Genomic DNA, 17,652 nt, shown 5'->3' with positions numbered 1-17,652 from the left:
AGAGCAACAAGAAAGTAGACTGTATTTTGTACAGAAAGAAAAAAACTTTATTGATATTGTAAACAAGTCAACTATTGCAAAAACAACTTCTTGAATCTTTACAAACAACATTTTAAAATATAGCATCACACATACATTTGTGATGGTTCATATAAAAAAGAAAATCAATATTCCCTTGCTGGTTTATTCTTTAAAGGCACATTATTTTACACAGGGTGACATCAGAATCAAATCCAATTTACCCAAGTTGGTTTCTACTTAAGTACATATCAAATAAATTTTTTAAAAAATAGCTCAAATCATGATACGTTTTGCACATGAGGTCAAAAACACACAATTCCACAACAAAATACAAACATAAAATGAGTATAAATCTTATTAAAGCAAACATGTATGAAAGTAATCAACACTGGAGGAAGTGCTGTATCGCATTTGAGTAAATACTCAGCGAAATCCCAGACACACACATACACACACTTCTTCTCAAACAGCTTCTGCTACCGATCTCCTCCCGGCTGGTTGGCCTCCTGTGATGCTTTTCCTCCTTTTATGGCCCTTTGATAAAAACTGATTGCTGGATTGATTATGCTTTGTCCATGTCCTCTTAATTAAAAATGTTGAACAAAAGCAAAGCTCTCACATCTTTATAATCTTTCTAAAGTCCTTTCACTGAACTTTGCCCTCTCGTGTCTTTGTTGTCATATCTGAACCGTGGCATGATATGGCCAAACAGAGGCACCCTACACAATCCCCTCCATGTTTCACGTGAAAGCAAATAATATTTACTGATACAGTAAAAAAAAAAAAAAAAAATTATGTTTTTCTTTTTTTTTGTCAACTTATCTTTTTAACATGATTCTATCAAAGTGCACAATTGGGGCTTTCAGTTATAGGAAGAAAGATCCATTTCAATACAAGAAAAAAAAAGTTCACAGCAACATCTTGTCTATCAACACCTCTCGTAAAAAAAGGAAACAAATTTTTTTTACTGACCTCAAGTCAGGGGTAGTGCTTCAAACATGTCTTCCCACTTGCAAACCCACAAACACACACGGAGGTATCTAGGGTTAACCCGAGTTACATCTTGTGTCGTTTAATGCAAAGGTGTAAGCAGCATTTGTTAACATGGAGCGGCCATGCATCGCTAACACCATCCAAACTGTGTTGTAAAAGTCACGCAGGCATCAACCGTGTCTGTACAGGCACATCCCATATTCAGAGCACAATCAAGATGAGAGTTTGATCTACAAAAAGGCCTCTCTTTATATCTACAACACCACCCACATGCCCACCACACTATTAAACAATCAAAACACACTTGGTTAAACATATACACAAGAATTAAAAAAGGAAAAAAAACACGACACGCACACACAGAACTTCTAGTTCGTACAATTACAATTACCAGTAATAAGATGAATATGAATGACAACATTGTAAAATAAAGCTTAGATGGAAATATGGATGTGAATCAAAGTGGCAAAGGTAAATGTACATGGAAGAAATGGAAGGAGCTCAATTTAATTATCTAAAAAGGGAAGTTAATAGTATTGCCATAACTTGATACTGTCTTTTTGTTTTCTATCATTCCTGCAGGTGAAGGGAAATATATTTCTGATTCGAAGCACATTCGTGCAGGCTGTCAAAAAATACTACACATAGTCATTTTCATTCTTATTCAATTTTTTACCAAACTGTTTTTAATGTTTTTTTGTTTGTTTTTGTTTTTTAACTTGGCAGCACTTTGAGAAAAAAGTGCATTGGAAACAAAATTAGCATTGCTGTTTTTGTCTGACCTAGCTTCAAAAATAAATAAAACGTTTTTTTTTTCCACATTACATGATTTATTTATAGGGTGTTCCACAAGTCACAATACACTTTCCTTTTACAATTCGATTTCCCCTATCATTCAGCATGAGATGAGGCCATCAGAATTTGACAGCTTACGCATTGAACTCCTTTTTTTAGCAGATCCTTGGCAGGGGGCTCATCAATTGACAAAGGAGACGGGTTTCAAAATTGCCACCTGGCAACAAGTAATTTTGTCCCCCACGGCAGTGTAGAGCCTGTTTGAGAAGCTTTAGCCATCACAATGTTCCTATGCATCGTACAATTTACGCTATCCATGCTAACTTTCCTTGGCCCCTTCATTGGCGGGCAAAAGAGCAGATCACCCGCTGCATGGTTAATCAAAAAAACAGATCCTGTTTCGGGAAACTTGCAAAGCAGAGCACAAAGTGCACGACGCATTGGAGCAGTGTCGTCACCATACAGCTTCTGAAATTAGCGCTAAACTGCAGGAAGCAACAGAAAAACCGTTTGCTAGGCGGCAATTTTGCAATGCTGTTCCAATGTCAATTGATCATCCATGGGCAAGGAAATGATGTGCTTCCAAAAACTAACAAAGCCTTAGTTGTACGAATGATACCTGAAACAAAATGGAGAAAACAGGAAATCGGAAGTGTATAATAACTTTTTAGGGATGCTGCATCCAAAAAAAAAAAACTGATGCGGCATTATTTGATGATCTTTGGACACTTTCTAGGAAACCTGCTGTTAATAACAACAAAATGTTGCATGTTGGCCATGTTTGACTGTTGATGTTCATTTTGTTTTGTTTGTTTGCCCAGAGCAATTCCGTGTTGCTACATGATACTGTGAGAAAATAAATTAACTGACTGATGCTCGTGATGCAATGAATTGTGTGTTTATGTGTGCGTGTGCGCACTCGGACACTCGAAGTACATGCTCGTGTCTGATCATGGCCTATGGTACTTGTCATTGAAGCGATGAATGGTTACGCAGCCGTGGTAAGAGATGCAACGGGGCATCGCAGCCACCCCTGTGATGATGCCTGTCGCTGGGTCATAACACATGATGGTGTCCGTTGCTTCGCCATTTTCGCCCCGGCCACCCAGGATGAAGATCTTACCGTTACACACCGACATGCCGCAGCTCTCCTACACACAGGAGCAAAGCAATGACCTTCAGCCAGGAAAGCCTTATCTATTCATATTTTTGCCATCATGTTATTACATAAAAAAAAGAAAGATTCTGAACTGCTGCAGGTACTAAATGCATCCACGACGTTCAGGTTAAACTAGCTTTCGGCAATAGTAATTAAAGTGGCCACAAATATGTCCTACCTGTTTTGCAAATGTATGTACCACATGCATCCAGTAGTCCTCTGCAGGGTCGTAGCAGAATACGGACCGGGTGAGACCGCCGCACACGTACACGAGGTTGTTGAGCGACACGGCGGTGATGCAGCGCTTGGCGATGGGGATGTTTGCTCGGAGGAGCCAAGTGTCTGTCTCTGGATCATAACACTGGACCTGGGACAAACAGTCAAGAGATGCAAATATGAATATGAAACATACCATGGGCAGCTTGTTAGGTGTATACTGACAATCTATAAAGCAGGGATGTCCAAAGTACAGCCGGAGCAGCATGTTTTTTGTTTTGTTTTATTTTGTTTTACACTAAGAAGAAATTTCATCTGTGCTGTATGTTACACATACAGTACATTTGACAATAAAGTTTATCCAATCCAATCCAATAAATTTCCTTTCATTCTCTAACTAAACCCAGATTGCATAAAAAAGTGACAAGAAAAAATCAGAATGGAATCACACAGACTTTTATAGAGTTTGTGACCCGATAGGTATACTCCTGACAATATACGATGGACGTGATAAAAAGGCACCGCGGCTGTCATCACGATTTGTCCGAGAGTGTGTGTTTGAAGCAGGAAGACATCTGTTTCCCACCTTGTCTGAACAGGTATTGTCGTCGGGCCCTCCTCCTATGACAAAGAGCTTGCTGGCACAACTGGCCACAGCCGGCGAGCTGACCGCCTCCTTCAAGGGCGCCACCTCTGTCCAGCGGTTTGAGAAGGAGTCATAACACTCCACACTGCTCAGGCGGCTTTGGCCATCGTAACCGCCCACAGCGTAGACCTGGAATATACACGCCCACACGGATATATTAGTTGTGTACCACAAGCTTTCGCGTCAGAACATACGTGCTGTTTTACAATGGTAAACGGTAAACAGCTCATTTAATTACAAAGGTGAACATGATTGTACATCAGCACAAAGAGAACCAGTCTATCTAGTGCGGAGAGGAAAAAAAATGACGCACTGCTTTCAATATTTCGCCTCTGACTGACGTCTGTAAACTCCAACCCACAGGCTATTGTTATTGACTAACCCTTGTAATTCACGTCTTTTGACGACCACAGACAGTATCTATCTTGAGCCATTGTTTCGCATCGACACACTTCTTTGGGTATCAATAAGACTATTCAACACTCAGGTGAGGCTCGAAAGCTAGATTTGAGGCATTACACTTGCCAGTCATAATATTAGGTACACCAGCACAATCTAATGAGATCCAGTTAAAATATTGTCTTTTTACAAAAAAAACCCTCTCTCTCTCTCTCTCTCTCTAATATATATATATATATATATATATATATATATATATATATATATATGTATATATAGTTTACAGAAAAGTAAATCATGTTTGGTTGTGGTTTTAAGTGCAAAAATTGCACTCCATCAAACAGAGATGAACTCCTTCACTGCTGGTCATTTTCAAAGCCGAGCATGATCATCTAACTCTAATTAGAAGTATTACCTAACGAGAACTCAAGCATGATCACAAACAAAAATCATCATAGAATCCGTTGTGCGCATTACTGCATTATTTCGATGGCAATCCTGTTATATTAGGTTCTGTACTGTCAATGACAAATAATGCAACGTGGTCTCATGCAACTGAACCCCTTCCTCCCCCATGCTCTTCCTATCCTTCTACGTTACTGTGAAAATAAATACTGTACAGTGAAGAGGCAAAGAGAGAGCAGGGGCCAAAGACAGTGAGAAATACCAAGAAAGAGGCAATAGGGAGCCAACACACGTTGAACATAAATATTTGCATTTCCAACCTGACGGAACAACTGCCTGGCCTAGCAGTTAATGATGTTGTTTTGCATGTGGCTACAAAACAATCCATCCCACATTCAATAATAAGTAGTTGCCACGGTACCAATGAAGTAATACATTTCATCAAGCCAGGTAGGTATTCTGCTTCAAGCATACACGCGGCACTAACTCACACACGCCATTGCGTCAAAAGTGATGAATGATGTGATTGATGATCTTTATCTTGATTTTGTGATTTATCGTTAAATATGCATAAGAGTTGAATAATGTCAAGTCAAAGAGCAATTGATACAAACAAATGCCTGTACATTAGTGCAAAGAATAGACACTGATGGAATAGAACAGCTGTCAGTGGGATAAGACCTATTTTCTCGATTGCGCTGAAAAGCAAAAAGAGCTAGCAGGGCAGGCAGCTTGAGCAGCTTGTTTACAACACACAAATTATGCGAGCAACTGTGCTGCAGCTCAAAATGGGAAATTACATGAGGAAATTGAAAATAGAATGAGGAAATGACAGACGAGGAACTGAATCTCTCTATGTGGGAACCATCAACCGCAAACATTTACTGAACAAAACACAAGAAAGGGAGGAACGTGGGTAAAACACAGAATCATAAACAGCAATTGGTTCAAACGGTTCGGAAAATGAACTGACGTGGAAATAATAAAACGGCATCGCGAATAGAGTACATTTCAAACAGAAACAATACAAGATGTAAATGTGCACTGTAGAAATGTAAAGAAACAAATTCGCTCCTAAAAAGAGGAGGGGGGGGGATGAAGACAAAAATGCACACGTGTGCATCCGACACAGGAAGAAGCCATCGATCTCAACCCCCACTGGGAGTAAATGGAATTTGTCTCCAGGGGAAATATTTATCTGTGTGTAAGTATGTGTGAGTACTATAACTGTGTCACCGTATCGTGTTTGGCTCTTCTAAATCAGGCAAGCTGAGCTCGTAACGCTTTTAGCACACAATGATGTTTAGAACTCACATTAGTAAACACGGCTGGTTGGTGGTCGAATGTTCTGTAAATGAGCGCAACTGTCTTTGGAGTGAATGACTGTTCACACAGCACAAGGCAGCCCCAAAAATATTAATGAACAATGGCTACTAATGAAAACCAACCCACAACCACAACAACAACAACAAAAATACAGAACAAAGGCCTTAAAATGGTACCTTACTCCATGCAGTAAACAAGCGTGTCAACAGGTACGGAAAAAAGGAGACGAACACAAAACATGTGCAAGCCCAAATCCACGCCCCTATTTAGTTCACTGCTTTAACCAAGATGATCAATTGCTGTTCTCTTTGTCAGATCATCAGAACCAGAATATTTAGAACAGAAGACATATCTAACTAGTAATCGTAATCTGATTTCCCTTGATTAGGTTCAAGTACTACGTTCCCAAGCATAGGTATCAAACCTAAAAGAGCAGACACGTGAGCGGTGGTAGACCACATGCAGATATGAGCAATGGACAAGATCCAAGAAACTTGGATTGCCCTTAAACAGGAATGCGCACCTGGCCGTGCATTAGACTGTAAATAGCACAGAGAGAAGTGCCAAAGCAGAGATGGCGGATCAAGGCATCAAGTCACGTGTACAAATGCTTTCTTTAGTCAAAACTGTACTGCACTTACTGTATTCGTCAAAGTAAGAAATTGCAACTGTGAGGTCAAGTATTGCAGTCACCGCGAGGACAGAATTCCATTCAATGTAGAGGAATGTTTCCCAACTTTCTTTGAGCCAAGGCACAAAATCTCGTGGTACACCACCAAACAAAAACACTACCATAAGTGTGTGTGTGTGTGTGTATTTTTTTTCACACTAGGGGGTATTTTCGCCCATGTAGGTTTCGTTGTAGAGGAGTTTCACTGTACATCATACCAATCAAAACAACAATGGTTTCAACTGTCTCACTAATCTACTAACTTCCTGTGAAATATTTCTGTCGTAATATATGACAATCGTTGGATACACAATCGAAATTACCTTCTGCCATCAAGAAGAACATTTAATTGTCCTGCCTGTCACGATAAGCAACTGGAATAGATAGATGAATAAAGCTACATTATGAATAAAGCTACATTATATCATTCCCCAGCTCATTAGTTGGGAATGATTAAAAACTAGAGGACATCAAAATGGATTTGTGTGTGCTATGGGTTGAGCGGAGCTCTCTTTCGCACCTGGTAGCTTTATGGGCTTAATGAGTGAACCTGGTTTTTTCGTAGCACAGATTAAAATGAACGTTTGTGAGGAATAGCAAGTTAAATTTACTTTACTCGTGCTGAGTGGTATACACACTATTATGACTCTGGGTTTAACAGCGGCACCGGCACCATGTGGCAGTTGTATGACTCAAGGTATTTTTTTTATAAGGCAAGTGGAGCTGGACATTGATGGTGAACACAAACACAATTGAGAGATAACATAGTGTTGTTACTTGTAACAATTCACCCTCATTGCCCAGCACGACTGATAAGTAAAATTCAGGCTATTGACACGAGTGACCGCAATTTAGAGTACAGTAACTTCCTTTTTGCCACTTCAGTAACTTCCTTTGATCTCGTCACACATTACTGTCATGAACAAAGCAAGCCAGTGGTATGTGGAACACTTAGGTTTGTGTGTCACCTGTAGTACAGACCAGATATTATATACAGTTCAAACCTTAAAAAAAAAAACCTTCAAACAGAAATAAATTCATGGCAAGCAGCACAGAGAATATGCGTCATTAACACGGGTGCATGATCCAAATTTGTCATCACAGCACAAGTGTGTTAAAAAAAGACCACGCTCACCTTGCCCAGCAGGACACCCATCTTGTGCCTCCATCGGCCTTTATTTAATGAAGCCACTCTGATCCACAGGTTGAGTTGCGAGTTGTACATCCACACGTCCCTGCTGTTGATGCGTCCACCTGTATGTAGCAGGGACAGTGGCCCGGACAATATTAAATGGACCATTTTATCTGACTTTCTGTTAACTTTTGAAACTGTTCAAGGTTTCAGTAGTTGCTGTTCTGCACATCCAGACAACCATTTCGTTGTACACTCACACCTATTGACATGAGTCTTCAGTTGACCAAACAAGTTTTTGGTGACACTACGGATTGTAAAGGAAGTGAGTCAGACGCGTCCATGATCAATTATGTGCTGTGTACAAAGTCAAAGAACCAGACAGCCTGCTGCCCTGAAGGTTTATGGGTTTCAACTATTTAGATAAGTCATAAGGCCATTGGAGGAAGTACCACTACAAAGGCTGCCTTGTCATCTTGGAAAAAGCTTTTGGAAACATCATCAGCAAGCACGATATGGTGCTTTTTTTTGATATGGAAAACTCAAATTTAGATTCAGATTAGCTGCTAATCACTGCTTTTGTGTTGTGTAGGAACATGCAGGTGGGTTCCTTCACCCAAAAGTGGATGCGCATGCATTGGAGTAGTTAGTTAGCCAGCAAATGAGCTTTGAATCAACTATTCAGCTGTTCAGTCAATGAAGCTAATCTCGGCGGTGGATCAACAACCCTGTCGCTAGCCTCTCTCATGTCATCACGCATGGCAAAAAATGAAGGCCGTTACACCCAGAGAGAACACCCCCCCCCCATTCCCCCCAGCTAGTTAGATTAGCTAGATTAGTTTGATGCTGCTGATCCCCGCCAGCAACGACGAGTATTTTTTTTGTATGACACCAATAGGGTCAATAACCAGCATGGATTCTACCTTTGGCCACAATGCAGAGCGGGATGTTGTTTAAAGCAAGCCATTTTCAACTAAAAAGTAAAATACAATACGGCTGACGACCGTTACCGGATGTTCTATTTTCAAATTAAAAGTTCTGCCAATGATTCCTGTCGCCTGTGGAGGTAACTGTAAAACAACATATGAGCTACGCAAGGGTGGTAGGCAAAAGTACATGACAAGAGACAAATGTTCCAGTCTATCCACACTTGATTAAGCCTAGTGGTGGGTTTGAAACGATACAGTTGGTGTCAAGAGTTTTTGTCCTGGAACAGAAAGCATGACTGGTTCTGTGTAAACATTTGGGCCGCAGGCTATTTAAGACCACAGCTTACTACAGCTGTGCAGGATGAACTGAAGCCCCCAACCCGCAAGGGGGGATACAGGCAGAGTGGAGGAGGGTAAGAACTTGAGGAAAGTTGGAAATACAATAACAAAACAGACACAAAAAAAAAGATAGAAATGGGTCAACGAAAATGTGTTTGCATATGTGTGTGCCTTTGAGGGGGGAAGGGAAGTGTTGACTTTTCCAGGCGGGTTCTTGAGCGTAGAAAGATCGCACACGTGAGGACTTGGCACAGTCAGCTCATTTTAAAAAAAAGAAAAAAAAGACACACACTCAACTGAAGGAAAGACCACGTTTTCCCCCCGCACTCTTTTTTTCCCCCTCTTTCTCAACTGCTGCTTCTGCTGTTATTTGTCCAGTGTGTTTCCATCTTATGCTGGGCATGTTTGAGCACGACCTATGCTTGGAGAGACATTTAAAACGGCTTATTCTTGGAAGGAAAAAAAACTTCCACATCTCCAATCTGAAAACAAGAAAAATATTGAACTTTAGACAGTGAAAGTTTGGCTCTAAAGTAAAACTAAATAATATAATGTGCTTATCTGGGCGTTACCAAAGAAGGCTTACGGCATTCTTAACACAGGCTTGGATCCAAAAGTGCAACTTTCAATAATAATGAGGCCCAATCATTAAGTGATATCAAATATATATTATATATTATGTTATTATGTTATATCTTATATTAAACAGAAGGCATCCTATATAAAAACTGATGAGGAAAAAATGGTGGCCTTAAGAACTGGCTCAGAGAGAAGGGAGCAGGCCAGCAACAGAAGTGCGCCCAAATGTTGCTCTTATTTTCCTTCGATTCAAGTGGGATGCAATGGTAAAACTATGATTGGATAGGAAGCAGTCATGGTCACTTAGCTGGCAGAATTTTCTGGCCTATACCTTAATACCATAAATTAAGCAAGATAAAATATTATGGGGGAGGAAGGGTCGAGGGAGCAAGAAACAGGATGTCCTGTTTGAGATTGGTAACAAGTCTGTATGGAATATGAGCCCGTGAGGATTCTGGTCACATTTTCGATTGTCCAATGACCCATCATTATCTTTAAAACAATAAAATCATATTATTTTTACATTTAGAATCTTTTTCTTTGGGCTCCAGTACTCTGGAATGCCGCACGTGGAGAAATTAGAGGAACTACCTTTAATCTTGATTTATTTCTACACTCTTGTATTTGCGTAAACACATTGAGTATCCAACTGTTTCTTGCCCTGGATTTTGGCCTGTGTTCCAGCTGTTTCTCCTCTCTCTCTGTTTGTCTTTTAAGTCCCCCTGTGATTGGCTGTCAACCAGCCAAAGTCAGCTGAGATCGACCCCAGCTTACTCACGACCCCAATGAAGATTCCTGGTATGGAAAGTTGATAGTTCAGCCGCACCAGGCTCTTACCTGACACCAGAATGTCATTGCGGAGAGCACACACGGCGTACTCCGACTTGGTGAACTCGGGCAGTTTGGCCAGCGACTTCCACTCTCCTGTCACTGGATCGTAGCACTCGGTGTAGGGCAGGTTGAAGCCGCCTACTCTCTCACAACCGCCCACCACCACAATCACCTCAGAGTAGCCAGTCGACCTAGAAACAGGAAAACATTCGAGGTTGAGGAACACAGGATGGTAAACATGTTTGAATAATAGAACAACTTAATAGGACCCAGAAGAGCTGAATCAATAATCCTGCCCTTACAATAACTAACCTAACAATATCTAGAATAGCACTCAGCAGAGCATTGAGCTTTGCCAAGATGGAAAGACTTTGGTTTTTATCAACACAAAGGATTCTTGGCGGAGAACATTTTAAAACAAATATTATACTCACTGTTCAATGAATAAAGATGAATTATACAAAGGCTTCCTGACAAGTGTCCTGAGGTTGTAACAAAGCGAAGACGTGGTTGATATTGTGTGTCAAATAGTGTCAAAGACTGAATTTGTCAACAGTATTACATCTTAAAGATCTCTTCGGCACTATGACGTTGACGGCAAGTGGCAAAATGGACGCCTCCCTGATATGGATAAAAATGAGTGGACTTTGCTCCATAATTCATATTCCACAAACATTATTAATCTGAATACCATGTTTAGACATAGAACATATTATTTTTGGGGGGAGTGCACTTCCCCTTTAAAGATTCTGTAGTTGTACTTAATGTAATATGGCCGATGAAAGAAGAAATGTCTCATGTTAAAAATGTATGGAATTGAAGTCATTGCTTTTAATTCCGTTGACTGCTGACTGAGCCAAAGACAATAAATAACATGTAAACACACGTGCACACGTACACACACGCGCACGCCAACATTTTGAGGGATTTATTATGACAGGGAAGACAGAGGTGACGTTCCTATATGAGTAGCTTCACTTATCTCCAAGGCAAAGTTCATTTCCAAGCACTTCTATCAATCCCAGCCGCAACAAAAACAAAACTTGGCCTAAGACACGGAGCTCCATTTCCATGATCACATGCTCCAAACTGCTGGGTGGAAAAAAATCCAGCTTCCCTTTGTTGTCGATGAGAAAATTGGTGTGATGAGAAAGAATGCAGGTCAGGCTGATTACAGTGGATTCCCCATGCGTGTATAATGTACATGTGTGAGACAGTCTATACCAGGCGGGGCTCGTGTTATTACCGGTAATAATAATTTGTTCACGTGATGTTGTCTGCAAGTTCTGGAAGCTTCCCAAAAGCACAGCCGCAGAGGGAGAAAATCAATCCACTATTTTGAGCGGAGGAGAATTGATGCCCCCCCCCCCCCCCCAGGGCAAACTGCAAAAAAAGGACAACCAAGTGTCTGCTTTGCTTCTCGCTCAAAACAAACCTGCCTGGATACTGACACAATACAGCCAAATTACACACCAGGCAGCCTCCACGACTTCAAAACACAAGGCTCTACAGCAGGTCACCTCGCTCAATGGAGCAGCTGCTGTGTGCTGTACAGCTGCCCAACATGTGCTCCGTTTTAAGTTTCATTAATGAAGCCTCAATCAGCACTGGGCTTTGTGCTATCGGAAAAACTTAAATGACAACCAAATATGGTGGAATGAAGTGAACTGAATCGTGCTGCGGGTATGACAGACAAGACCGACATTTCTTTGTGGTCATTTGTTGCATCATGTTATTAGTCTTTTTTACACTCCACCAGCCACTGAGTCCTGTGTACCAACATGCCCTACTTCTTCCTTTATCACTTCTACTTGAAAAGGAGCTACAAAACACACGCATGCTTTACTTAGCGCAAAAAAAAAATAAATAAAATAAATCAACCAAAAAATAAATAGCTCGGGCATCCAAAATTCAAGGTCCCACTACCAACCGACTAGAATATTTTTTTGCTGGCGTTGTGATTTGAAAACTGCATGACTAACTGCAGAAAACTGCAGATTTGAATTTGATCAATTTGTCAGCCCTAGCTTTTGGAATGTAGGAGAAGAACATGCATATGCCATATGGGAAGGAAAGAGCCAAAAGTCAAGGTATCATTGAATCAACAAAAAAATACATTAATTCATTGGTTCGTTTATTTTCCCTTGAGTTGATGAAGGCCACTTAGTCAATCCCTTTTTCTGATCTAGAGTGTGGAGAGCGGTTTTCCCTCACATCACCAATAACCAGAAGGCACACAGTACCTGCGCGGCCGGGTCCTGGGTGACATCATCTCATTTCCAAGTACGTGGTATCGCCTGGCTTCGTGGAGCAGATGGTAGCACTCCGGAGCGTTCTGGATGATCTGGTCTCCCTCCACGGTCTGGACAAAGTAGTTGGGGTGCAGGAGAGGCAAGCGCACATGGTGCAGCAAGGCCTTCAGCATGGGTTTACGGTGCTCCACACTGTGGTAAACCCAGCGCATCACGGCTTCAAACACAACCTCCTCCTTCCCGATGGACAGCTCGTCACTGTCGATGTACTCTTCCAGCTCTTCCCTGCGGAGGTCAAGGAACTCTTCGTGCTGAGCCACCTCTGAGAAATTGGCCAAAGCGTAACTGCGGCAGCGGCTGGCCAGCTGCTTGAGGGAGTGCGCATCCGCAAAGCACTGGATGCCCAAGCAGTTGCACGGGTCCAGCTGGTCCTCCAGGAACTTTGCGCAGGCGTCACGTAACGTGGCGATCTGGAAGAGACTGGAGGTCTCGAAGAGGAACTGGACATTCTCTGTGGTGATCTTGGCACGGCCAGTGTAAACATAAGCCAGGAAGGATTCCATGGCTTCGGCCAGAATGCCGTTGATCTCCACCAGCATCTCGCGGCTCTCGCGGTGATCGTTGCAGAACATGGCTCTGAAGTAGGAGGAGCACGCTGAGAGCACGGCCCGGTGGCAGGGGAACTCGCGGCCCTGCACGCTGATGACCACGTCCGTGAACAGGCGGCAGTCGCGGAACTCGTTGAACACCTGCAGGATGCCCTCGGAGTGGGAGGAGCCGGAGCAGAAGTCCAACACCTCCTGGCTGGCTAAGGTCTTGGAGTCCACCTCAAACACCTGAGGGGAAAAAAAGTTTTAGTTGCAGAATTCGAAAACAGTGGTGCTCAAATTGTAGTCCAGGAGCCATAACTTGGGGATCACAAAAAAAAAAAATTGGCAATAAATAATTGGTCATTTCATTTTTTAGAAGTCCAAAGCGACATATGCGGACCAGTGAGCGTGTAGACATACAAAACAAATTCCTCCTCCCTACTACGATTGATTGCAGCCCATCTATCAAGATATGTATCAAATTGACTTTTCTCTGAGAGATACATAGCCCTAGCGGTTAGCCTCGCTAGTTTTGGCTAGAACTTGCCTTGCTACAACGCGCTTGTGTCACTTTACGACACTGAAAGAGAAACGTCTGTCGCTTTATGACACTGATGTCAGTGTATATGATCTGTACGGTTGGAACAAACAAATCATCACATAAGGGCACTTTTTTCTAATACCTACAGTCAAGTTTCCAGAATAAAAGGCGTAATATCACGAGAAAGTAGTTGTAGTATTGGAATTCTTGTCAAATGAAAATAGAGCTTTGTTCCTTCAATGAACTCTGACTTTGATACACTATTACAACTTCATCTTGGAAATATACATTTTGGTTCTTCTAAGGTTATCCTTTTAAAATGACTACTTTTATATTTAATAAATGTAAATATTATTGTAACTTGGCTACTTTCCACTCTAGAAAATTAAGGTCTGCCTGCACACACTTTAATCGCGTTAAGATTATGAGAAGGTCCTTGCACAGGGGAAAAAAGAAAAAAGAAAATCAAAGAACCAGGACTGTGATTGTTACAGGCGATACCTTTTCTCAGTTACCACAAATGGTAAGAGAGAATAAAGAGAGACGCTTTGCAACACACCTTGCGTTTTACAGCCGGTGAGTCTCTGATGCCGGTGTCCTCCCTGTTCATCCGTCTGCCAAGAATCAACACCATGGCTGCAGCCTTAAAAGCCTCAAGATGACCTATAGAAAAGCACCTGTCATTACAGCGCGCAGTTTCATATCTTGAATTAGCTCCTGTTTTTTTTTTGTTATTTGTACTATTCATAGTGTACTTGTGAATTACACAGTACATAGCAACCACTTCGAATGACTGGGGTTAAACAAACAAAATGAAAACCATTACCGAAGGCAAAACAAGCACACAAAAGGCAAAAAAAAAAAAGCAATGAGAACACATGTAAGAGGTGTGAGACAATATTCAAAATGTGTTACATGACTTACATCACAGAAAGGCTGTTGAAAATGTATGAAAATGTATGTTGACACTTCCACTAGCTCATCACTGACATTAAAAAAGTTGTGCCCCAGAGCACAACGAGGCGGAAGAGCGACAGAAGCGGGAAACAGGTTGTGCAACCGTTGGAAGGACCAACCTACATGTCAGTCAGGTTTGTTTTGAAACGGTAGGGGCGGGTTCTCAACAGGGACGGTACATCATTAACGCTGAAACAACACAGGTTCGTAACTTGGATTGAGACTTGAAAAGATGTGACGAGTGTTTCTCAAATTACTTTGTCCTTGGACCAGAAACTTAACTGTCAAAAGTAGGGGTCCATTTTGATCCTTGAGAATTCCATCTATACTGTATTGCCGTGACTCTCCAACTTTTTACACCAAATAATACAGTACCACCAAAGAAAATAATAATAATAATACTTGAGTCACTTATTTAAGCACCACCATCATGACCAACATTAAAATGCAGTACCAGAGTAGGTCCAACGAACTGGCCTAAAATTTAAAATATAATTTAAAAAAAAATTTTAAACGTCATTTCATAATAATTTCAATAATAAGGCTAAGTGGAGGATGGATGGATGGATGGCACATAAATTAAAATTTAAAAAATGCAGCATAATCAATATTCGAAAATTGTTTGTAAAGATTGAAATTAAATTAATGTAAAAATAAACTTATTAACTAATGGATTATCGTATTAAATGATAATTATTTTTGATACCCGATTAATCATTTGGAGACCAAAACCTTTGTAATTTCAGCCTCTGGACAGTAAATATTCCCAGATTGTTTTTGCATTCTTTGCATTGAATCAAAATAAAACAATTGCAAACATTATTTTTACTTTGGAAAACAACGATCGACATGTTTGCCTATTTTCTGACATGTTACAGACCAAACCACAACAAAATCTTAATTAATTTATGATTAATGTTTTGATTTCTCATTTTTCAAATGAGGTTGTTTTTGAATATAGGGGTGGAAATTAAAACTTGTTTTTTAATGGGCCTCACCAATTAATCAACGAAATTCATGATTAATCAACAATCCCTTCCGCCCAACCATCAGAACTGTATTTGACCTGAATATAACTTCCTGCAGTGACATGTCCTGTTAAAAAAATAGAAGCAGCTGACTGACAGCTGCAGGAGTGAGGTCATTTATTTCAGGTTATTATTAGACTTTGGCTCACATTCAACACTCTCAATCTCTTCTCACGTGTGCGAGGTAAATAAGTAAACCTGCTAACATCATGCGAACTAGCACCTCATCGAGACAAGAGAACTGGTTGGGCCACAATGCTCCCGGCTGAATTCAGGTGACACATGACACCTGAATTAAGTGGAATATTACTTCCATCACTCAATAGAAATAGAATTCCTTTTGGTCATCTTAAAGTTACGAATAATATGGACGATGGATAGTGACACTGGTAATGGTGTGAAATAACAAAGAACAAATATGGTATTAGCAGCCTCCTTGGGTACCTGATACCTTAAAAGAAGGCCTGCACCACCCCAATACTGATCGGTACAACTACCGAAGACAGTTGGGAGAGACTCCAGAACGCCCGCGACCCTTGTGAGGATACGCCATAATGGATGGATGGCTATTACACTGTACTTCAATAGGACTGAGGACTGATGTCATTTATTGAATTAAATACAGCATGAATCATAAATAACACAAATAAAGACGTATTTTATGTCAATTAACGTTGCAAATAATAGTAATGCAGTAATAGTGACACTTATGAGTTTGAAACAAAATATTGAAATAAAATACTTCCAGGATTTTGAAAAATGTCCAGTAACGGTTCTAATACGAAAGCATTTCAATGAATAACTAGAAGCGTTAAATGCATCATGAAGTAGATATGCTGGTCAACGTGCGATACAGGAATACTGTACAGGAAAACGTGCGCATGTCGTAAACAAAGGGGACATGTCTCGTGCCGACCGTCAAGAAAATAAGCAAATTAACGGTCATTTGCTTTCACTCTCTGTAGTTAAAATATAGCCTAGACAAAACACAGACCGTTATTATTTGAAATTATCTTTCCATCAGTTTTAGAAAACAGGTGTTACCTTAAAGAATGTTTCCACTTGAATTAACGCTTCCTTTTCGGTTCCAAGTATACACTAAAGGGCTAAGGAAGGAAAAAAAACTACACTCAAGAGAAAAAAAACGTTTGTGAAAATATTTTTAATAACTCCCCACGAGGAATTACGGAACAATAAGTAGGTTGTTATACGGCCCGCACATTTTTGATAGCAAAACGATGCGACTAACAAAGGACTCTATCTAGCTAACTGTAAACACACAAGCTATTTATACTTGACACGAGAAAAAAAAATCTTCCCCAGGGCGCCCACTCAGCTGGTGTCACTGGTGGATTATGGGTAATGTATTTTATATAATCTTTACTGCTGACTCTTTGCCTTGATTAGAAACTACACTTCCCAGGTCAGCAGGGTTCTCCACGTGGCTCGCTTTTGTTTGCAAACAAACTTGAGTTTCGAAGAAAGAACACAGCAAACCAAAGCACGAAGCTACAACAAATGGGCACGATATAAGAAGTTCAACCTTTTCAATGTCGCTGTTTGGATGACCGTGCGACAAAACAATTCGCAAATAATCAAAATCTGATTAAAACACATATAGATAGACACGCGCACAAACTTAGCAGTCGTTATTTAGCTTATTTTGAAACAGAACCTAAAAATGTGACGAATAATGTGCTTTAAGTGGTACGAAACTGGTCGTAACTTATACAAACAATTGTCACCTTTTTCATGGGGTGGGTAGGAGGAGCCCAGCTTGGCAAAAATAAAAGACGTCATAACTTCCTCGGGTCGTTGCAACATATTTCTGAGAGTTCCCCTCT

At 40.7% G+C, this 17,652-nt stretch overlaps 1 protein-coding gene across 1 annotated transcript; it reads right to left on the bottom strand.

Moving 5' to 3' along the window:
• Window positions 1-24: 24 nt before the first annotated feature.
• Window positions 25-17,058, bottom strand: klhl24a (kelch-like family member 24a). Its single transcript, XM_086129036.1, has 8 exons — window positions 16,853-17,058; window positions 14,383-14,486; window positions 12,684-13,528; window positions 10,447-10,631; window positions 7,766-7,884; window positions 3,771-3,959; window positions 3,147-3,335; window positions 25-2,960 (listed from the first exon to the last, which is right to left on the bottom strand). Exons 2-8 carry the CDS (start codon window positions 14,455-14,457, stop codon window positions 2,760-2,762), a joined length of 1,803 nt encoding a protein of 600 aa, XP_085985162.1. The 5' UTR covers window positions 14,458-14,486; window positions 16,853-17,058; the 3' UTR covers window positions 25-2,759.
• Between the last annotated feature and the right edge of the window lie 594 nt (window positions 17,059-17,652).

This window comes from Hippocampus guttulatus, chromosome 14 (assembly GCF_054856545.1).
Source record: "Hippocampus guttulatus isolate MCC_2025c chromosome 14, RoL_Hgut_1.0, whole genome shotgun sequence".
Taxonomy (NCBI): Eukaryota; Metazoa; Chordata; class Actinopteri; order Syngnathiformes; family Syngnathidae; genus Hippocampus; species Hippocampus guttulatus.
The sequence above is the reverse complement of the archived record's forward strand: the minus strand, read 5'-3'. Positions and strand labels throughout refer to the sequence as shown.